Source organism: Nestor notabilis, unplaced genomic scaffold (assembly GCF_000696875.1).
Source record: "Nestor notabilis isolate BGI_N333 unplaced genomic scaffold, ASM69687v1 scaffold1666, whole genome shotgun sequence".
Lineage (NCBI taxonomy): Eukaryota > Metazoa > Chordata > Aves > Psittaciformes > Psittacidae > Nestor > Nestor notabilis.
The window spans coordinates 45289-70246 of NW_009934015.1; the positions used below are offsets into that span (position 1 = coordinate 45289).

General features: G+C 41.8%; 1 protein-coding gene across 1 annotated transcript; it reads left to right on the top strand.

Annotated features, from left to right (window-relative positions):
- The first annotated feature begins 623 nt into the window (after window positions 1-623).
- FAM180A (family with sequence similarity 180, member A) lies at window positions 624-24594 on the top strand. The gene is made up of 3 exons (XM_010017120.1): window positions 624-799; window positions 23067-23167; window positions 24178-24594. Exons 1-3 carry the CDS (start codon window positions 724-726, stop codon window positions 24517-24519), a joined length of 519 nt encoding a protein of 172 aa, XP_010015422.1. The 5' UTR covers window positions 624-723; the 3' UTR covers window positions 24520-24594.
- The last annotated feature ends 364 nt before the right edge of the window (window positions 24595-24958 follow it).

Here is a 24958-nt window from a genome sequence, read left to right on the forward strand (position 1 = left end):
GTTACTGTAGATTGTCCTCAGGATTGCTTAGTGTTCCCTCTAGTACCATTGAAGAGCTGCTTAAGGATTTGGACCTTCCTGTTCTCTTCACTGGCCAAAAGATGGAAAAGGCCAGGACTTGTCTTGCAGAACTGGTCTAAGTGTGGCATTTTATGTTCCTTTATAAAGGAGTGATTATGTGAATCACAGTAGCAAAATGTTCTTGCAGAGCACATAGCCCATTCCCTGAGTTAAGCGTGAAAGGGAAGCTGTACATCATTCCAGATGAGGGTTTTACCTTAGACACAGGTTAGCATATAGCCCTCTGTGTTACAGAGTAGTAGCTACTGAGCTAGGATCCAAAAGTGTCCTTTTATGAAGTTACTTGTGGCTCTTTAATGGACAAAAATAAATTCCAACTGGCCCATATAACAAATGAAACTCAACTACAAAAATGTAATGATATTTATTCACACAGCTGCCAGCAAACTCACATGCACTATGAGTCATTCCAGATGTGGATAAAAACAAAGTCTGTCTGTGAAAGTAAGTTTCCTGATCCCGAGGAGACTTGGTTTGGGAGTGGAGCTGCACGCTGACTTCAGCTGTACTCAGAAGAACAGACAGGTTCTCCTTTAAAGGGGGAGGGGGAGAGGAAAAGCCATTTATTTTTTCCTGAAAAGAAAGGAACTAGGAAATTAAAAGGCTACTATACAGCTAGATATACATATTCTAAAGAGAAGAATGCTTTGGAAGACATTACTGCTGCTGCTGTTCTATTACAGTGCTCATGCCACTGTGACCCACAAATGGAATAGAGGTAAGATTTAAACATGAAATACTATTTAAGATAAAACTTTGAGTTTGTTGATTTGGTCTGAAATTATGTTACATTCTACATATACTTACATACGTATATATATATAAAAAAAATATATAATTTCTCTTCCAACTCTAGAACTTTTTTTTTCCTTTAAACAGGTCAGCCAGATAATCATATAGAATTATAGTAATCAAATAAAAAAATACACATGCATAACTGCATACAGGTAAATGATATATGTATTATATTATAATGCAAATATATATATAAAATATCCCAAGAACCAAACCTACATTATTTTCTCAATATTTCCTTTCTTATTCTTTCTTCCCTTTCTCCTGCATTAACAAAAATCATAGGTGATGGAAGCTTAAAGCAAAAGCCTTTGCAGTCACAGGTGGCACAATCTGCTGCTCCACCAGGCAGATACCTGGTAGTAATAAACACAACAATACCTGAATTGTGAAAGGTGACTAGGAATGTCTACGACCCTACCCTGACAGACTAGCACATACAACATAAGGAAGGTTATAAGGCTTCAGCTGTCAATATGACAATATATAGTTGTGCCATATATGTATTCAAGCGTGTGACGGTAACATATGCAATGTTTTGGGACTGCTGGATTGCATAGGAGATGTTTGCTTAAAAGCTAGTGATGATGTCGTTTCCCTTTTTCGTTTTATTCTCTCCTTGGTATTTGGCATGGGTTCAGTAGCTGCTTGAAGTGGAGAAAGGAAACATCTCCCAAAAGATTTCTTTGGTTCCAATATTGAAATTCACAGATATTTAAAAGAACTGGAGTCTGTTAAAAATCCAAGCATTCAGGTGCCCCTGTCCCTACCCCAATCTCCCATGTCTTCCTCATTATGGTTGTATAGCTAATTTCTTTCTAGTCTGCTATTTGGGTTTGGTTTTGATTTTGTAGGGAAGGCAATGGCTGAATGAATCAATGAAGAGGTATGCAATTCTGCTACAGCTGTATGAATGCTTAGTTGTTCCTTAGAGTTAGTGGGGCTCACTGACAGGGCAATGGCCTGGGACTCAGAATGGCAGGTTCTTTCCCCAGCTTTTTCATCAGCCTCTTTGATGATACTGGATGAGCCATTATACCTGCATATATCTTACTTTTCTCTTACTGTATAATAGATAGTAATGACACCAATTGTCATAATAAAATCCCTTAATTCTGTAGATAAGAGTTCTTATTTTCAGAGGTGACACATAGAAGAGTGATAAAATCAGAACTTGATCTGCATATATTAAAAAAACCACAACCCTACCTTTTGGAAGAATGAGGTCACCTTACCTCTGAAATGGAAAAAAAGAAAAAGAAAGGGGTTCATTTCCATGGAATAAATTCTACGTAATTTAAGGATGTTCTTCAGTTTTGCTAACACTCTTATTTTAATTAACAACACAACCCTAAAAGGGATCCATGCAACTTTGAAGGTCCAATTTAACTGCCATGAATATTTAAAGGAAAACATCAGAATTCTATTGTGCCTTTTGGGAAAGCAGAATGTTTTCAATTTGGAAGCTCTAGAATTTGGTTTTGGAGACTTCAGAGGGAAGACAAGATTCATTCCCTGTAGTGATAAGGAATTCAGTTCTCACAAATACTATATACAGACATCTGCTGAGGAGGAAACCACATTTCTTCTTCACAGCTGCTGGGACTATTCAGCTCCAAATATGTTTTAGAGGCATGACTCCTTCAATAATAGCTACTTCAGAGAACCTCCACTTGCCTAAACTACCTGTCAGCCCAACCAATGCCATCCTAATTTGCAGTGTAAAGAGGGCCAAAGCACTGTCCCAGTTTTTGAATTGCTTAGAAACTTAAGAGGAAATTTGAGTACTGAGACAAGACACACCCTTCTGCACAGTCAGAGCTCTTCCCTCCCTCCACAAATGACCACTGACTCTTGTCTGGATTAAAGCTCAATCACTTAAATTTTATCCTATTCCCAATCTAAGTTTTGCAATGGGAAAGCAAAGACAGATCAGCATCTGGTCTGATGGAAATGAAAGACAGATCTGCATATAATCTCCATTTTGACTAGTAGTCCAGATTGTTTACAAACCAGTAGGACAAAGGGTCCTGCTTTAATCATCAACAGTGGTTGTTTGCAATAGAAATGAATAGTTAATATTGGACAAAACAAGGTCCAGCCTTCCTTGTTTTTTCACTAGGGGGCACTGGAGCAGCCTTGGATGCCCAGCCCTTGTAGTTAAGTATTGAAGCTTTGGCTCAAGAAAAAAGTCAGACATCAGGAATAAGAACATACTTGTGCTGGCTGGTGAGTGGGAACTTCGGACTGCCACCTCCCTTTTCCCTTTGCTTTTACAAGTATCAATCAATGGAAAAAAAAAACCCACCACAGTCTCTGCAGGAAAACTGAGTGTTGCTGCTTTTCTTTTTCCCCCTTTCCCTCACTTCCCCATCCATTTGTGTTATAAATATCACACCTGCCTGCCTAGATCCAGCTGTGGACATTGGTCCAGAACTCACAGACAAAGCTTGGTCCCTAGGATGGACATGTTCAGAGCAATAAGGAAAAGATCCTGAATGGTGATGCAATAATTTGCTTGTCATTACCTCAGGTTTCCTTGAACCTCTTGCAGGATTAGGTGTACGTCATCATCCTCTCAGATTTTGTGAAGCACGTTTTTAGGGAGAAAAGGTAATGTTAAGTCTCTACTGAGTGATATTCCCTATGCGATGCTAAAGGTGAGGCCACATTAATTTCTGAAGGTCCCAAATAAGAATCACATATGTTAAGAGATGTTTTTACTGGAGAAACCAAGTAACAAATTCTGTTCACTGAAAACAAAAATAAACAAAAAGCCCCCATGCGGCTGTGGTAGCTGGAGAGAGTGTCACTGCCTGCCATTCAGTTGCATTCATCAGACTACTCTGATGAGCACCTATATGCTGAAAAGCAGAAGTTGGCTTCAGATCTGCATTATAAGAACTGCCTGCTCCCTCAAGAAAAATCTCTTAGCAATCCTTATTAGCATATTTCACCTCAGCTGGCTGTAGTTTATTTGCTCCAAGGGCTTCCTGATCCAAATAAATGTCACACAAACAGTACCATGTTTGCTACCTGGTTGCTCAGGGAGCAAAGATGCAGTATGATTTTCTGTGCTTGTGGCTTCTTGGACAGTGAGGAAGCAGCTACAGTGGTAAGTTCACCGCTCAGTGGAAGCTGCAAAAGATGTTGAAAATATAAAATAGGGAGGTAAAACTTTTCACCCATGAGTGAGAAAATTATTTATTAGCTATATTAACACCACTGAGGTTTTGTGCTTTTGGGGAATGACTGTCCTGTGCCTTTGAGACCTCAAAAGCAGTTACTACAGTTGCATCCAGTTCTATCTGGTCCACATGCATTATTTGGTCTCTAGAGCTCGGTGGAAGTCAAATGGTTGTTCCACAACATCAGAGGAACAGTTTGCTCTCCTTAGAGGCTTTCTGCAGAAGGAATTACTTGAAAGAACAGAAGGTCCACCCTTGTTGATTTCCCCACAACAGTGCAAACTTTTAGCATTTACTCTAGTGTTGTGGCAACTGAGTTTGTGAGTTTGATGGAGCAGCTGCTATATGAGCAACTTTTGCAAGCTGCTTCTGCTTGTGGGCTTAGCTAGAGCAGGCTGGCAAGTCTCTGGTGCCAGAAGAGGGAGGACTATGTAGAAGAGAAAGAGAGATAGGCAATATTTAACTTATTCTATATTCTGTGATCATCTGCTATATACTAGGTTGCTGGTGATCTTGCTGTGTGGGCAAAGGATGAACACCTTGGAGACTAGGGCATGTGGTGCATCCCCACACATTGTGACCTTATTTGCCTCTTTTTCCCCCTCTTCTCCCTCCCATTTCACACTGAATCCTTGTAGCCAGGCACCTTCTTCTTGAGCAGCCTGTGGGATTCCACTGCTGACAGTAATACTTGTTTGACATATTTGGCTTGAACAGACAAGCAAAAGGAATATGGCCTGAACACAGCATGTAATTACAACACAAGTGGTCAAACACATATACACATGTATGCTCAGAAGGGCTTGAGTATGCCAGGTTATGGTCTTGTTAAAAAACAAATTGTCCTACACTCTAAGTTGTACAAAGGAGGCATTAGAGGAATATTGTCTGCCCTTTAAGAAATTAGAAGAAAGCAAAGACAAAAATATGTTTTCAAGCAAATCTAAAATACATTTGGGAATTAATGAACTAAGGAGGTAACTAGGATATCTGCATGGCACAAGGGTCACAGATCCAGGATCAAGGCAATCTGCCTGCTTTGCACTTCACAGGACAGTGCATGGGCTCTAGCTGGTGTCCCAGCAGCATGATAGTCACATGCATAGGATGTGCCCAAGAGAGTGAGCTCTGCCTTTCAGCAGGGATCACCTGATTGGACCCAGTGGCACACCGATATGGTCATACTGCTTCTGGCTCTGACACCTCTGCCCTAAGCTTTGCTGTGCTGCACAGGCATGGCCTTCCTGTTCCTTGTGGCAGATAGCTTGTGTATCAGCTGTGGTGGCAGTCTGAAACTATTGAACTAAGTGCTATTACAGGACAAGCAGAAAGAGAGGACTGAAGAAGGGGCTAAAAACAGATTACTTACTAGTATCTGGGAAAGCTGCTCGGTGTTGTGAAAAGTAACTAGAATGTAACAGTCTCTGAAAGGTTTTAACCTGTGTGGGATAAATATACAATGGGCTAGTGCTGCAGCTGTAATCAAAATCCTTTCTAGCATGTCCTGATTCCCTTTAGGGGCAAACTTAATTTAACCTGCATGGAGGATGATCCCTGAATCAGAATTCACAGTGCATACCTGAAACTGAAAGATGTAAAGGATGTTTTAAAAAAAATCAAAGTTCCTAATCTCTTCTAGGGCAATGATGCCAAACTGTGATGAGATCAGAGAAAGGATAGATTATAGAAGCTTCTACATTTTAGTTTAGATCACAGATGGGTATTGTACTCCATAAAAGCAGTCATGCTTTTAGCAAGGAAGTATCTAAGTGATTCTGAGGATCTTTCTCCAGAGGAAGCAGCCAAAAAATGTCTAAAGCTTACTCTCATACAGTCATAAACTAGATGACAGAATCAAAAGTTAAAAGGAGAAAGCAGCTAGACAATTTTGAAGAGATCTGGGTAAGCAACAAGTGGAAGACACATGAGGTAAAGCTGTTTTCTCTTTGACATGTGCTAGACTAAGTGAGAACTATGAGCTGAAAGTGACACCAGTAGAGTCTTTTCAGTAATCCCAGTTCCATCCCAGTACTGAGGACTGGCAAGTCCTATCTATTTGCCTCAGTCCCAGGTATAGAACTGGGATCTGGGATCCGGGATCCAGATGTCATGGAATCTGGATCAGTTTACACAAGAGTCCCGGCCAAAGTTCATCTCAGAAGCACCTTCTGCATTTCAAATCCCTCTTCACACTTTCACGCGGAAATAGCTCCCTTCACCTGACCTTTAACAACCATCTCACTGCTCTGAATGCATGCTGTTAAGGCAATGTTCCCTTCCACAGGCAAAGCAGCTCTGTTACAAATGAAATAGCTCACGTACACATGCAAAGATGTAGAGTACTCTGTGAGCCCCCTTTCTGATTATTTTATACTTGACTGATGGACCCAGAGACCCCACTGGTACCTGGCATTATGAAAACACACAGAGTGAAAAAAAATCTTTCCTTCCCCAGACAACTTTCAGTGTACTTAAGGGGAGGAAATGTTGGCATCCCCTTTCACTGTGAGGCACGGAGTAATTAAATCACTTGCCCCAGACCTCTTCAGGATGACTCTGTGTATATGGTCCTGTATGTTGTTAATAGTGATGATTTTTAAGAAAAATCCGTTTCTGAAGCATAAAATGCTTTTCTTGTTTTCTCGGGTAAATCGTGGCAGATTCATCAGGAGAGTAACGACTTCTCAGGCAGAAGAAATCTTATCAGAAGCGCTGAATAATACAATGTCATTGAAAGGAAAGTCAGCAGGCCTTAATGAACATCACCAGGCTGCAGAAGCTCTGATTATTCAAGCAGTGCCGGGCAACATGTAAATTGCTGAGACAAAGCACTGAGTGGTGGAGCAATTAACTTTGCACACAGTGCCTGTGCTTGGGTTCAAGGCAGGACAGGATCCATAGGGCCAGCCTAGGGTGCTGGAGATGAACACTGGTGCTTGCCTGCATGCACAGACTGCACAGACCTTGAGCCAGGCTCTCAAAAACCATGCACTCTCCCTCTGCACCTTGTTGTCTCTGCTGCAGGGAGCTGAGTCCATCCAAGAAGCAGAGAAGCTAGATGGGTACATGGATCTAACTGTAGCATAACAGGGAGCCGTGCAAATGTCTTGATTTGAAGTGGGCAAACAAGTCTGCTCCTTGCTTTAACTTCAAAAGCACTGAAATGTGCAAGCCAGCACACTGAAGTCAGCAGGAGTTTTGCCACACACAGGAGTGAGGCCACAATCTTGGTCATTCTCTGGCATTTGGTTTCCTGTAGTAACCCTGATTGTTAAAATCTTCCAGCCCAAATGTGTTATTTGTTCGTTAAAGTGGTTTTCAGCAAAATGGTACTGGCATGGGTGAAGCTGGTGCAGGTCTGCTACATGGATAGTTGATAGTGGGAAGCAGAGGAGGCAATGTATCAAAGCATCACAAAAAGGTAAAAAAAAAAAAGCAACATGAGGATAAGTTGCAAATAACTTGTGGAGAGACACACAAAAAAGCACCTCCAAGGGGACAATCGCCTATGGGGTATTCTCTGCCACTTGAACGAAATAAAGCCAAGGAAGGGATCCTGTATGCCTCCATTGTTCCTGCATCTTTCATTACCCTGAAATCCTGATTTATTTTGCTGTTTCTGTTGCAGCTTATAATATATCCCCCACAGCATACATGCTCATTCATAGACATTAAACTAGACTGTCTGCACCACAAACCACGGGGCTCCCTTGCCTACTCAGTGGCTAACCCTTAGCCATCAGCTCTTTTTATCCCTCCTGGGGTGCTCCATCCTGCAGCAATAACCTGGGTCCTCTTTTCTCGCTGTCACAGTGCTTGTGGCAGGGCAAGCTCAGTGCTGGGCTTGAAATAAGATCAATGTGAGAAGGAGACGAGCTTAATATAAGCTCCACTATTCCCAGTTTCCACAGACATTCCTTTCCTCTGGTGAAAGCGTATGTGGGGCCTTTCCTGGCCCAGTTTACTGGTTAGGCTTGGCAGTTCCCCCGTTCCCCTGAGATCGGCACACATACCACTCGTCCTCTGGAAATTCCTCCCCAGCCACAGGGAAACAGGTCACCAGCCAGGAGCCAGGCTCCAAACTCACTGAGTCTCTCTCTGCTCAGGAGGAGCCAGGTGGATAGCTGAAAAAAAGTTGCTGACAAAGGGAAAAATAAGTTGTTCAAAGCTCAGAGGTTATTTGGAAGGAAGCGGGACAGTGGAAGGGCAATGCTGCACTGCAGTCTTGTGTTGGAGACCCAAATGCACAAGGTCTGCTGCGATGCTTGTGGTTACCCCACCCTCTGGCATGGCACTGGGGGAGCAGAACATTCTGGTTGTGTTTTGCCTGATCGTGAAGAGAGTAAACTGCACTGGGCTAGATGTGGATATCTGCTGCGAGCCAGAACATCAGGATTTCATCATCTCCGTCTATTTGGCAGGTGGTGGCATGCCCAAAACAGAGCCGATGCTTCTCTGTCCTGGAAAAAGTACAAACTTTTCAGTCTGGCAGGGCTTATTTGAGCCACTGAGAAGGAGAAAAAAGAGGCAAAGACAAAAGGCATGAATGCTATGAAAGAATAGAGAAAAAGCTGGAGGTAAAAAAGGCAATGGAAGGAGGCAGCATGAATGAGAGGAAAAGAAGAGAAAGGCAAATAGTAGAGAGACAGAAAATGCGATAAACGCGGATGAGAAAGATTAAAGCACATATATGTTTAAGGTTAGGGTACCTGACCCTTGTCAGCATGGTATGTATCCCCATTTGGACGCACGCTTCAGAAGATGCCCATCTGTCACAGCTGGTCTACATCTTACCCATCTGCTTGTCAGGAGTGTGGGATGGCTCAATTTCTCTGGAGCTGGCACTGCCTTTTTCTCATGTAAGCAGGATTTGTGCTTGCTTCTGGTCTGACCAGCCTCTTGGCACACTAGGATGGTGAGATACACTAGCCTGGGCAATTCAACACCAGTCACAGTATACAAGTTAAATTTACTGCTACTGAATCAGCAATATGTCAGGGTGTCTGCACAGCTCTGTGTGTGTGTGTGTGTGTGTGTGTGTCCTTTTGGGCTTTCTAAATTATGTAGGTATAAAAAAAGACTTCCCACAGCTCAAGGAACAGCCTGTTTTATTCCACAGAAGCTGCAGGAAACTTGCTATTTTACAGGGCTGTTGGGCTACAGCATTTCCCATTAACACCAGGCATAGTAACAGTGCCACAGCTGCACAAGTCCCTGTTTCCCCCTGTCAGCCCCTGGAGGAATGGATCAAGTTCTGCAAGCCCTCAGTTTCCTCCCTGGTTTTCATAACAGCGGTGACATCAAGTTTCTGTTTATGCCTGGCTCTGAAGGAAAACAAAGTAATTGTTTATTCAATTTATTTATTAAATGCAGATTTTATGTCTGAGGGAACTGTTCATGCCTTAAGCCCCCTCCTAAAATAAAACACAGTTAAGGCATGCCTCTTTTTTATTTACTGCAATTGTTCATAGCTTGGCACTGAACAAACTCCATTTCCAGTTAAACACTACTTGTAGGCATCCTAATATAGTACAGCCTGTGTTAAATGAAACCATACATTTGTCATAGTTGCAGCAACTTCTGATTATCTGGATTGCCATGCCAATTTGGTAGAAAGCTTTGGAAGGTAGTAAGTCTAATGATAAAACATATATACTGCTTGTTTTGTTGCTTTCTACCACTGGGATTTTTAATAAACAGTGCTCAAAGGGGTTGACCTACCCTGACTTGTACTTTGCAAATCTAAAGCTCAGTTGGATCCCCTCAAAGATAGAATAGAAAAGTACCCAAAGGTTTTTCCACCCTGGTGTACCCTCTAACAGGAATCAGAGACCGTCATCAAAGATCAGATACAATCGAACTCACTGAGGCTTAAGTGGCAAAGTGACTGCCGTGCGTTGGGCTCTCCAGCAGGAGGAGGAGGACGATGTGGCCCTGCTTCCACACACGATGCCTGGGAGAAGTCAGGGTGAAATGAACAGGCAGTACGGTGTCTGAGCTCAGCTCAGAGGATCCCAGTTTTGATGGAGTACTCATACAAGGTGTCCTCTGTCAACCATCAGGAACAGTCAAAACCTGCTTTCTGGCCCACGCTTGGGGTTTTTAGCTTCCTTATCTAACCTTCCTGCCTTCCTGTATCAGGTACCTTTCTTACTGTACCCCATTTCCCCCTAAAACTAGCCCTGCTGCAGAGAGTGGGAAAACAGCTGCCACTTGGCTGAGGTCTGGGCAATGCTGCATGCTGTGGATGGAGGGAATCCTCCAGGAATGCAGAGAGCTGAGAGGGGATTTAGATGTTTAGCAATGCGACTGAGAAAGATGAGGCAGTCACAAGCTGGCAATTGCACAGACTGGGGCTTGTCTTGCCGTGGTGCTGTATTTCTCATGTTCACAGCAGGGAAACGTGGACTCCATCTGATGAAGAAATTTGTCTTTTAAAAAGTCTGCCTGGTAAATAGCTAAGTGTTAGGGTTACCATAAGAAATTGTATTTCCCTAGAAAGACACTCCTTTTCTAGCCAGAAATGGTATTTAGGGCACAGGCTGTTGGACATTTGCTGGGAATTTCTGAATGCCCTTCAAACCCTGAATGACTAACTGGATGTGCCACAAACCATCCATCCATCAATCTAGCACACACACAGTTTTGTCAGCCCTAATCTCTGTGCATGTTGCTCACAGCCAGCATAGTCAAGCTGAGGTGAACTCCAAAGCTGAACACCACATGCCCATATATCCTGCGAAGGAACATATGGGGGCTCCTTGGCAAAATATCACCATGAAGGCAAAGAGCTCAGTTTCTATTTGCACTCATTTGTTACTGAGGTAAATGTAATCAACTCATCACATGTCTTAAATAATCTACACCTCTCCTTCCTCTCTATTTACATGATTGAAGATGGAAGTGTGTATCATGTCCAGCTAGCTTTTCAGATCCATCTATGATGTCCCCCAGGAGCTTTTCACTTTTGGTTGAATTTGTGCTGCCAAACATGGCATAAACTCTTAAAGAAGCAAATGTATCTCCCCTGATGCCTCTGTATATGAATGCTACTGAACCCAAGGCTTGACTTCAGCACCCCTGAATGTCTGCCTGCTGAGGTGGAAAAGAATGCTAGTCCTTCTCACTGCTATTCAGCTGGGAGAAGCTACTTGAGCATATGGTGGTTTACTTACCTGTTTTCAAAGCACAGTTCATTTCCTTATGGGTGCTTTTGCTGAAAAAATATCCCATGCATCATTTAAACAAAGTTATAATCACCTTCTGAATGCTTTTTTCACAACAAACTGGAGCACTCATGTCAGCCTCCGTCTGTAACCCAATGCACTGGGTAACAGCTACTAATCCAGCATGTCCAAGGAGCTCAGCCATGGCAAGTTAGTTTGTATTTTGCTTCATCCTTGATATATGTGCACTGCTTGGAGGTCAAAACAGAACCTAAAGATTACTGGTACTAGCATTTAGAAGTATAAATATGGGGACAATCAGTCCCTGCCTTATTTTCTGACCATGCTAAATGTCTATTACTCCTGTAAATGATCAGTTTGTTGTATTAGTGTGCCTCAGACAATGACTACCTCTTACCTATAGACCAAAGACCAGTAATAAAATTCCCCTAATATGACAAAAAGACAGTCATATGAAGATGATGTAAGATGAATATCAATCCCAGGTTCATAATCAGATCATCTCTGAAAACTTATCTGAGAGATCATCATTACCACCAAGCTGAGGAAGAACTGTCATGCAGAATTATCACACAATGAAGTCTAGTGTTTGCAAGGAGTGCTTCTCTAGGGACAACAGATGTCAGATTGACCAAAAGATTTTTGATTGGCAGCCTATAATGACAGCCTGTGGAGCGTATACATGTTGGCAAAAACTTATCTAAGTGAGAACATTTCATTATACAATCTTCAGAGTGTTTGAATTAGTAACAAGAAAGCCTAAATCCAGGGAAAGACAGGTTGAAATTTACAATGTCAGTATCACAGAAGCTTAACTAATGTGCTTCTCCTGAGTAATAATGTCTTCTTTAGCAGTCTCCATGCACAGCGGAGTTAAATCGAAGAAAAAATCCCCAGCTGGTTTCAGTCAGCAACATGCTAGAGGTCTTTACTGGAAATCAGGTCTTCCTCCCTTTCTCCAAATGCATTTTTCCTAAGTTTAGAGCATGAGGTTATTAACATTTTTTCCTTAAACATTTACTTAGGCTATTTTCCTGTAAGCAAAAATCTATTTCACAAGTTCACCTCAAAAGACTCCAAAAAAGAATACATGGTAAGGAGGAATAACACTGAATTAAACATGTGGGAAAAATTGGCAGGGTCCTTTTGGGCTGGAAGCCATTGAGGCATGGCATCCATAGAAGCAGGAACAGCAGTGGTAAAAGATGTTAAGTTTTGTATTTTCACCAATTTCAGGAGCAACTGTCAGCATTTTTGTGTCTTTCAGGTCCCACTCCTCACAGATATTTGGGTTATTTTGTTGGCTGTAAGATTTTTGTAGGCCTAAATCTAACTTTCTTCCCTCCAATCCCAAGCATGTCTTTCACAGCACAGGACTCTCTGTGACCTGGCTACCCATAAAGCACCACCACAGGGCTGGTGGTGCCATCTGAGGACCTTGTCCACGGTGCCCAGCTGCCTTTAACAATTTGCCGAACCCAGGACAAATACTCAAGGTTCTGGCATGTCTTTCTGTATTTAATGGTGAATCCAATTGTATGTCAGTCTCAGCTTTATTTCAGGAGATTGTGAAACCTGAAAGATCTAGGAACAGTTGGATTTCAGGAGAGCATGAAATAACAAGGAACAGTGGAAAACTGACAGCTTTGTAGAATGGAAATCCCATACTTGCATGGAGCATGGGGAAGGAAGCTACAAAAATAATCCATTTTTCATTCATCCTTCATATTTCTTTGCTGTGTTTCCAGCAGTATCACATAGATTGTCTTGGCCCTCCATTGACCTGCACACATTGAAATTCACTTATTAGATTTTCTAGATCATTATTCTTGCATTCCATTAATTTTTCAATATTATTTTCATGCAGATGCAGAAATTAACATAGTGGGGCCCAGACATTCATGCAGGCATGAACTTGACAGAATAGGCACCTTCTTGTAGTGCCCCTCACTCACTGCTACAGGAGGGGTTCCCCTGCCTCTTACCCAGGGATACAATGCAGCTTTTCACCCTTCATGTTCTGCTCAGGTGGCAAAACAGCTGTATCAGTCCAGTTCAGAAACATACCTCAACCAATATTCAGCTCTAAGTTACTTTCTCAGACTTCTTGTCTTTATCATCACTACTAGAAAATACACAATGGTTAGACAAGGAATCATCTCCAGAAATAACTCATTTCCTCACAAAAAGGCCCAAGTATATCCCTACTTTTTCTTTATTGGGCAAGGCTGATTTATACTCTTTCTCCAACCCACACATATTCATGTCATTAAGAAAACCAGCAGCAGGTGCACTGACATTTGGAGCTCAATGAACAGATGGAAAAGCAGCTGGGGTTTCCTTGTTTTTAAAGAACAAGTGAAATCCCAGAGCAGAGAAAGCAGAAATCTGGGATTTATGTATTCTCCTCCTAAAAATTTATTTCGATTGTATGGGAATTTGAAGCAAAGTGGAAGACAATTCTGGCTCTTTCTAATCTGAGGAAGAAGAAATAGTCAATATAATGTTTATTCCTCCTCAGTCTGAGCTGCAATATTGATAGTGAGTTTGAGGAATAGCTTGTTTTCTTGCATGTGTGTTAGTATACGTGGGTAAGAAGTTCATACACAAATAATAAATAATAAATAGTTTGTTATCAGTTCAATAGTTCCTAACTTAACCATCAAATATTTGAATTTACTTGCTAGTTGAAACTCACATCCTGCTTAAGTGAATAATTCCAGGATCCCCATAATTTCTTCTGTTTTACTTTACCTCAACTAACAGCTCCATGATCTCAGTTGAGACAGTTCCCATTGGTTAATTCAACACAGGACAATTCAGTCAGCAGTAACAAGAAACCTTCATAATTTTTCTTAATCTACAGATTATATGGCCATAAATTTTAAAGTCAGAATGACCATGTATTTTTATAATTTGGCCACCTGCACAGAATTTCATGTGGTGTCCCTTTCAACAGATCCAATGCATTGTACTTCATTAACACACATTTCTGAAAAGGCAGACACTTCAAACTGGAAGTCATCATGAGATGGAAATCTGCTAGTTCTGTTGTTAACATATAGCAGGGTATTGCCATTCTCCCAGATAAAAAGGCAAGGTAATTTCAAAGAGACCTCCTAAATCTACATAGTATTAGTCATTTAGATAAAGCATATGATATTGTTCCTACTCTGAATAGACATTTTGTGGAACTAGTAAATGACAACAGTTAATATTTAGACTGAAAAATCTGAGCTGTTATTTGTGATAATGAAAAAAAAAAAATCATACTGCTCCCTGCTAGATAGGTGGTTCAAAGTGGATCTTTGATTTCTTTCTCACCATCCATTCTGGGAATGGCTATATTCTTTGTGCTGGTTGAATTCACTCTGTTAAAAGTTCTGGGGGATGTAAGCATAGGAGGGAAAGAAGTGTTTGGCAGCTAATAGCCCTGCAGCTGATCCTTACCTCTAGCAGGAGCAATGACTACGCTAGTTGAGGTGGCCATCCACAGAAAGGAGCCCATTAGTTTGGTGGATGGATCAAGGGTGTGCAGGCATGAGGAAAGGCAGGGCTGATGTCCATCATTACATCATCTGAGAACTGGTCTTTCCTAAAAGTAGTTGGACCACACTTGCACTGGGAGTTTCCCACATTTAGGAGTGCTGCTGGTGTAGCAGCTGTGATAGGGAGTGAGACAGCTAAAATCTACCACTCTTTTATTAATTTGCTTTTCCCCTTCATTCAAGACCATACAGAATAACGGCTTGACTTATTGCGTGACCATGCAAAGTAGTGTCAGCACAAAGGGAAGGAGGGAGATCCTCACTGCAGGTCCAGCATGCTAGACCGCTCCTTGCAGCTGCAGCTGTAGTAAGGTTAGCCTCAGCAAAACCCTAGCTTCTCAGTTGCCCTTGCCTGCTAGATAATCAAGAATCCCAACTGAAAAAGAAAGTAACAAAAAATGTGAAGAAGCCATTCTAAATCACTGGACACCTCTCCTTTTCTGGTATATCAGTTCTGTGTAATATTATACCTGTGAAGAGGTGGTGCAGGGCTTGAACCCCACCCTTTGGGTTCTGTGATGCCAGTATAAAAAAAGCAGGGAATCGGAAAGAGAGAATTTGTTTTGAAGGGCTTTCTTTTCAGGGCAGCAATAGCATAATGCATAGAGCTATTGGAGCTGTTGCAGCTCTGCCTTTTCCCATGAAGCAGAGCTTTGATTTCCACTGCTCTCACTGCATTGTTTAACAGGAATAATCCACTTTGCTCTGCTCCTAGGGTCCTTCCCTACGGCTCAGTACATAAACCCCAACACCCATCTGTATAACTTCCCTCCCTTCTCTGCTCCTTCCTGATTAGATTGGATCATCATCAGATTCCTTTACTTGCCCATTTGTAAGAAACGTTTTTAAATTTATTTCATTAAGATTACTTTGTGTCTTCCCCTTGTATAAGGAATGTTGTGAGCAGAACAGATTGGGAAGGAGAGCTTGCAATGAAGACAGGGATATAAATTTCATGGGTTACCAAAATTGCTTATTGCTTCTGTGCTAAACCTGTGGAACAGAGTTGATATTTCCTTTATTGTTTCCATTCACTCATACAGTGTTCACCATAGCCTACCCCTAGTTCCTGGTAACATGGCAGCAAACTGAAGGATAACAATATTTTTCATGTACCTTCAGTTTCTTTGTGTGTATTTTTTCTCTGCATGCCTTCTGTGGCAACTTTACTCCAGCACATTAATGGCCTCTCTTGGCTGACTGTAGCTTTTTTTTTGTGAGATTCATAATTCCAGGTGGGGACACCCTCCTTATGACCAAGGGAAGAATAAATAACAGTGTGTATTGCTACAGGGTGCTACAGATGAAAGTGCTGCATAATGGAAATTTCATCTGAGGGAATAAATTCTAGACCATTCTAGTTGGTTGATGCCAGTCATATCTTTGAAACCATTTTACTTAAATAATAATAAAAAAGATCCTCTGCCTCTCACATATACACACTCAGAGGCATCATTTCCTTCTCCAGCAATACACACTTCTATAAACATAAGGGGCTTTTTGGTCTTTCTAATACACCTTCACATTTCTTACTCATGCCAAATAGCTAGAAAGGCTATAACTACTCTAGATTTTATATAGAAACTCTTGCACGTTAATCTAAACCAACACATCTCAGGACATATACGAAGAACAGAAGTTACATTCGAGTGGGTTCTGTTTTATGGAGCTGGGATACCCTTTCAGAATACATGTTTCTTAAAAAAAAAAAAAAAAAAAAAAAAGAGTAAAAGATAACTTTGAAAAAACCTTTGAAAACACTGTTTTTGTGATGATCCAAGGTTTTAAATACAGTCTGTTATTAACTCTAAGTGTTTTAAATGGAATTTTTTTTCTAAGAACAGTGTTGCCTGTTGACAACTTTTGTAGGGAGAACTACTGCCTACATCCTTATTGACAAAACTTAGACATTCAAGATGGAGCTTTTTGCTCTTAACCACTCTTTTCATAACTAAAGAAGAAACAAATAACTATTTGCACTTTTATCCAACAGGCAGGAATAAAGTGAGACCATTGCCACTGTTAATTTTACTCTTAGGAGCCAAGATAGCAAGGATGTGGAGCTGAAAGTAAAAAAAAAAAAAAGGCAAATAATTCTCTTGGTAGCTGCTTTTAAAAATGTACTTGTTCATGTTGGTTTGTAATTAAAATGTCTTCTCCATCTCACAGCTGTGTTCTCCTAAGGGGCATTGGGATTTAATCTCCCAGTGATGGAGATTTAAATGTATTAAAGTTGGAATGCACAAGCCTTTGCATTGCACTTGTTGTCATGGGAGGTACTTGCAATTCCAGATACAAGTTTCAGAAGCTAGCCTACAGCACTGACATATTTTTCCTTGTCTTTCTAGGGTTTTGTGTGTGTTTCCCTTGTTTTATTCCTCTTATTCTTCCTCCAGCTTCCCACTGTTTTGATTTTTCCTATGCTAGGTCAAATTGTTCAATCACTTCTAATACAGCAGTTTTGATACAGAAAAGCAGAAAGTCAGGAAGCATAGAGGAACTATGCCTGAGCATGCTCTGCTGCAGGTCTGGCCAGCCAAAGCTCCGTTTCTGTCCTGGGAGAGACTGCAGACCCAGGGCAGTATAAACACCTTTCAGGTGGTGCAAACACATACTTCTGGGGATAAGGAAAGTGCAAGAGCAAAGGGTGGGATTACTATGCATGAAACCTATTCATCACTTAGTAGCACTGCACTTTTTGTAATTTATGTTACTATTTTCACTGCCCACTGCACACCTCCCATAGGTCAACATCCCTTCACCCTGAAGGAAGCATTGCTTCTCGTACTGGTATCTGCAGCAGGTACAAGTAACAGTGACTGCTAGGAATTGCCCAGCAGTCAGTGCAACAAAATAGGTTCATCCATACTAGATCACTCATAATTTTTGCATGGCATTATAATAGCTGCTGTGTCTGCCTACACAATCACTTTGTGGACGGTGCTGGTTTCATTTGCTTTGGCAAATGCTTGAATTCATCTTGAAGAATCATCTTCACCTTTCAAAGAAGTCAGTGCTAGTGGGAAAATGTCTTATCAGGTTATCAACAAATATCTTCTCTTGACAGGAGACTCTGGGTGTGCTGAGACCTTTTTAGTGCAAATTCCAGGCAGGTGAGAAAAAATGTGGTGACGCAAGGAAAATTTCCAGTTCACTAGTGGAACCAGCAATGCTCCAAGCTGATTAACAGCAAGCTGAAAACAGATGTGCATCTGGCGCGGGAGATGGCTCTTTCAGCTCTTGCAGAAGTTTGCATGAAAAAAAGACTCAGCATGGCAATACTTTTTTTAAAATTTATTTTTCTAGTTATGTGATGTTTAGGCTAAGGAAAAACTCACACCACTGGAACATAATTCAAATGCTTTGTTTCTTTGTGTTTGTTGTGGGGCAGAACAAAACAGCAGAAGGAAATGAATGTATACAAATATGTTTTTCTACTCTACTATGTCTTCATGAAAAATAACCTAGAAACTTTTACATTTTCCTTTCATTTAGGGGGCAGCATGCATATTTGTTTCCATGCACCAATGCACTCCAGCACTGAACAACTGTTTTGTGGTAAACATTTTTATTCCCTGCTTTACTGATAAGATAAAGCCAAATAGGGAGAAATTCCTGTCATTATAATTTGGGATGCATAAACTTCTTCTTTTTGAGGTCTAGGAGTCTGGATTTAAAAAGCTTTGAGCAGGAAGGGAAATCTTTTGTTGTGAGGGATCAAGCTGGATGTACTGCTGAGCTTGTAGCCGTTTCTCATTACCAAGAGATGGTTGTGAGCTTGCAGTAAAAAGACAGTTGTGGTGGTCTGAGAGCACATGGTCTTGTTAATCCCTGTTACGACTGCTGGTGAACACAGAAAGGAGTTTCAGAGATCGCTTTTCCTTTTTAGATCCATCACTGTATAAGAACTCCTGCTGCCTGTGTGGATATCTGTCCCAGGAAGTCAGTGATATCCAGAGAAATGATTTTCACGAGTTACTTTAGAGTCAGGCCCTAGTAATCTAAGACACGAGGACACAATTGGCAGCCTGCTAACTGAATTTGGCTTATAAAGCAACTCCAGCTGGGCCACCGTCTTTCGCTAGATCCACAGGCAACTCCCCTTTGCTTTGCTTGCAGGGAGTCAGGAGTTTTGGCCCACAAGTCCTCTTGTTCCTCTACTCCTCCTGTCCTTCATGAAAGGAGTCCCACTGAAGCAATGAGATAGCCCTTTTCCATGCCTCTGAAGTAAATAAAAATAATTCCTACTGAGTCATGACTTCACTTAATCTGTGTTCATGTCCTGGCGCCCTGGGGAGCTATACGTGCTTTGGAGCAATTGGCCTGATCCATTCTTTTGGCTTCACACCTTTTCATAGAAAAAAAATGCACTCAATTTTTTGATGATGCACTCAGTTGAGCACTCCTGCAGCTATGCTCTGTACTTACTGAGCAAACACATCACAGGCAGCAGTTGGGAAATGGTGAACTGGAAAGCAAAACTAAACATCTGTAACATTGCCAGTAAAACTACATGGAAAACCTGAGAGACCATCACAAATGTTTATTACGAGGTTAATGAGGTACAGAAATTCTGGCATGGTGTTTAAGACAGATGAAAGCATCTCTGAAATAATGCTATTGTCAGCCTCAGATATGACAGTATGTTTAAACCTTAAAGAAATTTCTAAATTGTCATGAGCTAAATAGTTAGAAGCAGGCCAATGAGTTGGCAAACACAGCTGCAGCTTTTGTTTAAAAACCTCGATAGTCCTGAAGGAGAGGTGGAGTTGAGTCAGCAGAGTCATGGGAGACTGGATAGTCTCCTGCAGTGCAGAAAACAGAGATTCCTGAACCGCATTTTGACAAGCAGTTTTAACCACCCTTAGGAGTAGACCTGTTGCTGCCCACTGTCTTCAGGCATAAGCAGTGATGTACTCCAGGGCATAGGATGAGGCTGTTCAGGGTTGGCCAGGTAGGCTGGGAGTGCATGTCTGTGCTCAGCCCACTAGTCCCATCCACCTCCAGCCCTGAGGCCTCAATGGGCAGCAAGGGAGGTCAGATCAGGGAACTCTTCTAGGGCCCCTCTGAAGAAGGGATACATAGATAGACAATGGAAAATGTTTTCAGTAAGGACAATAAAAAAACCTTATTTTTCTTATTTCATCCCTGTCAATCATAAACTTTTTATTATGTGATTGTTCAGCCTTCCGGAGATAAGCACCCACATCTCCACTGAGAAGTCTCAACACATTTGTAAAAGTGAAACCAATAAATCACTAGGATTCTCTTCAATGACTTCAGACATCACTGGGTTGGACTTTCTCTTGCCAACACTGATCTCTGCTCACATATCCACAGTTACTGCCATTGAAACGAATTAGCTGCAACATTAACATAAAATGACGTACACTGCTGTCGTGGTTTAAGCCCAGCCGGCAACTTGGAACCACGCAGCCGCTTGCTCACTCCCCCCCCTTTTCCTTCCTCCCCCCGCTTCCGGAGGGATGGGGAGGAGAATCGAAGGAATGTAACTCCCATGGGTTGAGATAACAGCACTCCAGTAACTAAGGTATAATACAAACCACTACTGCTACCAATAATAATGATAAGAGGAATAACAAGGGAAAAGGACACAACCGCTCCCCACCCGCCGACCGATACCCAGCCCGACCCGAGCAGCGATCTGGGCCTTCCGGGTAACTTCCCCCAGTTTATATACTGGGCATGACGTGCTGTGGTATGGAATACCCCTTTGGCCAGTTTGAGTCAGGTGTCCTGTCTCTGCTTCCTCCTGGCTTCCCCTCCTCTCTGGCAAAGCATGAGACTGAGAAAGTCCTTGGTCAGAGTAAACATTACTGAGCAACAACTAAAAACATCGGTGTTATCAGCATTGTTCCCAGACTGAAAGTCAAAACCACAGCACTGCACCAGCTACTAAGAAGGAGAAAAAATGACTGCTGTAGCTGAACCCAGGATAACTGGTCTGCATCTTCCTATGGAAGATATGCTTGGTAGCTTTACATGGAACTTCATTGGGGAAGAAAATAGTAAATATAAGTCACAGTGACAGTCTTTGGCTGTTCTTTGATAGTGCCCAGCTAACTCAGTCAGATATGGAAGTAAATGCAGGAAGAAGTAAAGCCAGCAGAAAAGCTTCAAGTACAATTTGCAATCACTAAATGCAGAAACTGCCTTCAACTCTTTCTCTGTCTCAGCTTTTGTGCTAAATTTACAGGTGTGTTAAGTAAATGTAATGAAAATCAGAGAATGCTTGCTCTGAATGCTCACACAATCTCAGAGGAGCTTGTGAACTTAGAGGACTGGGGAGGGAGTGATGGTGGAAGGATTTGACTATAGTGCAGAAAAAGAAAGGGAGGGACTGAAATAAAATGTAGATCAGGAAAATCAGATCATTGTGATAAATACAAATGAGCTCTGAAAGAGTTTCTGAGTAGATTCTCTAAGAACTGTAACAAAGTTTGATATGTTTTGGGAACAAGATAATGAGATCAGGGAGTCAGTGCTAGCCTGGTCCCTGAAGAGGATGACATGCTTCTGACGTGCATACAAAGTCCTTTCTCATAATACAGCAGCTCAGGCTCTTGTCCCCTTGAATCTTCTAACCTAATCCATGTTATCATGGGAACACCTGGGTAGAAGAACCCAGCCGCTTTCTGAGATTCTGTGTTTCAGCAAGAGGGTCAGTACTAAATTGCTAATATGGTATTCATTTTTGTTCAAGCTTTTCACTGGGGCTTTTCTGGGTGAGTGGTGATGAGCTGAATCTGATGGCTCCTAGTGCAGCTCCATGGTGGGAATCTGCACTTGGCCTGAAAGCTAAAAGTGATTGGTGTGGTGACAATAAGCATGAGAGCATTGGAGGAAGATGCCACAGACACCTTTTCCATGGCTTAAAGTACATCTGAGATGTAAACCACCTACATATGTAAAGGTACTCTCTACTCTGAGGCTGTTTCCACTGAAAGAGGATCTAAAAGAGATAAAAAAGAATTGTCATCATTATGGACTGGATTTCTGCCAGCTGCTTAGCAGAGTTTTAATTGCCCAGTAATAAAAGTTTTAATTACTTGGCAATTAGTGTTTGAAGTTTCAAGTGCTTCACATGCACTCAATAACATTTTCAAGTTGCCAAGAGCAAAAGATGGAATAGCTCCAGTGTGTCTCAGCAAAACTCTGAGCAAAAAGAGTGAACATCAGAGATGGAGTAGCAGCAGAAAATGGGTATAGCCCAGTTGCCAGTGGTCAGCCAGGCAAGCATTCTTGCAGAGTAGAACCTGCAGGTAGCTTGTGACCTTTCCCAAACTCACCACCTCCTCAGCTGTGCTAGATAAGATGGCTGGGTGTTGAAGGCATTATGCTGAAGAAAAGCTACTGCAGAGACTAAGTCCTTCTCAACATGTCTGTTCTTTTACTTGGCACACTCATGGTTTGTAATGTCAAATTAGATGTTTTCTGTACTCTGGACTGTACAGGTCATTGATTCCGCAAATGCTTTACCTCACTGGCGTGCTGAATTCAGGGGCAATACATATGTTTTCTTTCTCATTTCCATGAAATAATATCTGTAGTAGACTACACAGTAGTGAATAAATATCTGATCATAGCAGACTTTGTTGTTTCTAGCTATAACACTGTGAAGTATTTAAGTCATAATAAACTGGGTTTCACCTCATTGAGGTGTCTTGTCTAAGCTGGTAACAGGCTCAATGAATAGAGATAGGCATCTCCAAAGGGAGAGTCACTCTAGATGTATATGCCCCAGACAGATGAGGCAATCTACTCTGGAGGAGTTGGTTTTATCAATTAAGGAGAGACTAACAGTTCGGCAGCTGAAACCAGGAGAAATATAAAGTCTTAGAAGTGTGATGGTAGGAGAATGGCCTGAAGAAAGAAGGCTTTTTTGAGGGTCAATATTAATTTTCCCTTGCAGAGCCAGGAGAAGGATATGTTTTCCAGACAATGCTGATGTTGCAGTTATCATTATTATTCCTTACACCATGGTTGCACCTTAGAGTCCCAGGCTTGGACTATAAACCACTCTGTATTAGACTGTACACATACAGGACAAACGGCTAACCTCCATCCCTAGTAGATTAGAGTCAAAGCAGTCCATGCCACCCATTTTATTTATGGTGAGAAGTCACAGTGTAGAGTAACTCTTTGCAACATGAAGTTCTTTTGTTGACTCTACTGTTGAAAAGTTCTTCCTCTTTTCAGTGTTTGCCACCCTATGGAACCTCTCTTTTCCCATTACTATTTTCCAGCTATGCTTTTCCCAGCTGCTCAGCGATTCAAGAGGTCCTCAGCTGCCTTCCTTAACCCAGTGCTACAAAACTCGCTGGAAGATGTGGTCCTGCTTTATGAGGTTCGGTATATGAGAGCAGATGGTACCTTAAACCCTAGCCAAGACTGGGGTTACTGTCCACACTGGCGTTATCCGTTATCTGTCTTCATGTCACTTTTACTCATTCCTGAAGTAAACCCATTGCTGACTATGGGTTAGCATAGCTCACCAGAAAGGAGGGAACAAACATACATACGACAAACTCAGCTCTTTCAACATTTAAGCAGGCAGCAGTTGCCTGCAGTTGCCTACAGTTCCTCAAACTAGTGGGTTCTAGTTAACTGACAGGCAAAATGTAAACCACAGCAAATGGCTTTCTACTGAAAGCAACTTCCTTCCACAATGGTTATGTATTAACAATATAATCCATTAAAATTCTTTAGTCTAAATCTTAGTCCCAAATTATTCATTTGAATCATTAAAGACATGAGCACATTGCAAAGTAATCCAGAGGGCATGAGTGTTTCACTTCAAAATGACCCAGGTCCCCTCTTGCACAGCAGTGGAGACTGCAGACATAATGCACAGTCTGGAACAGTGGCACATAGTTAACTACAGAAAAGTGGCCCACCTGAAGAAGGTACATGGGTCAAACCTATCTATCCCATACCTTGGGAAACTGGGACTGGAGTCCAAACAGGGAAGATGGGCAGGGAAGCCACTGCTGAGCTCTCTCACACAGAGCTGCTATCCCTGGCAGGGTAAATGGCCTTTCCCAGCTCTGCTGCTGTCTCTCTAGTTCCCATGTAGCACCAGCAGCAACCCATGCCTTTTTTGGACAACAGAAGCCTACCTGGGTTTTCCTTTTCCTCTCTTCTTTCCCCATAGCCTGCCTCTAATTTTTCCAGGTAGGTAACACAGGAGTCCAGCATTTACATAGTCTTTCTGCACCACCTCCAGCCAGTGCAATGAGAGTTTTGTCTCCATTTGACCTAATGTAAAGAGCTAAGGACATATTGTTAATTCAATTTACTGTGCATAGAGTCTCTTGGAGAAGATAAATAGCTTTCTGTGTTCTGATTTTGTGCCAGTTTCTTTTAGCTGAGCTTGACATTGACAAAAGTCAGAGGATCTCGATCAAAGATGAAGAGCTTGCTTCACTGAGGAAGGCTGCTAAGTTTGACACCATCTGCAATGAGATTATCCCCAAGAGCATCACAGAGATCCGCAGGCTGAGTAGCATGTTGTCTTCCTACCCAAGGACCCTCAAGAAAGAAGACTTTGAAAGGACAGTGTTGACCATGGTCTACACAGCCTACAGGGCTGCTCAGTCCCAAGGGCACCAGAAAGATGCTTGGGCTGAATCCTTTGTCAATCTTTACAAAGCCCTGAAGCACGACTTGATGTTTCCATACAACAAAGAGCCATCATAGTGGGAGACTTGATGCAACGGTAACTCAGCCACCTCTTGTGGTTGATATGGGACACATATAGCACGTCCACCACTTTATTCTGTAAAGAGTTTAATAGTCTGCTTCAAGAAAGATTATTTGTTTTCTAGCTCCCTCTTGTGGAATCCACTTTCTAGTTCCATGTTAAATGGAGGAAAATGTTATCTTCAGTCCTGGGAATTCGATTTTCATGTTAGCTTGGGAGGCACATTCTATGACAGGCAAAGAAGGAAGTCCGGTGTATGCCCCAGACAGACATGCCCTTGTTTCATCCTGTTGGTTTCCTATAAGCAATACATAAGTATACTATGCTTATGCTTACATACCTATGTGTATGAGCTGGAGAAAGCTGATTTCCTAGCTAGGGAAACAAGTTCATATTTTGTCTGGCCAGAAAAAGAATATTATAAAAACGTGCAAA

Bases quoted from the DNA above. Each gene is read 5' to 3' on its own strand.
- FAM180A (XM_010017120.1), top strand. From the start codon at position 724: ATGCTTTGGAAGACATTACTGCTGCTGCTGTTCTATTACAGTGCTCAT. The intron at 800-23,066 runs GTAAGATTTAAA...ACTATTTTCCAG, and splicing joins GACCCACAAATGGAATAGAG to CTATGCTTTTCCCAGCTGCT. The intron at 23,168-24,177 runs GTTCGGTATATG...ATTTTGTGCCAG, and splicing joins ATGTGGTCCTGCTTTATGAG to TTTCTTTTAGCTGAGCTTGA.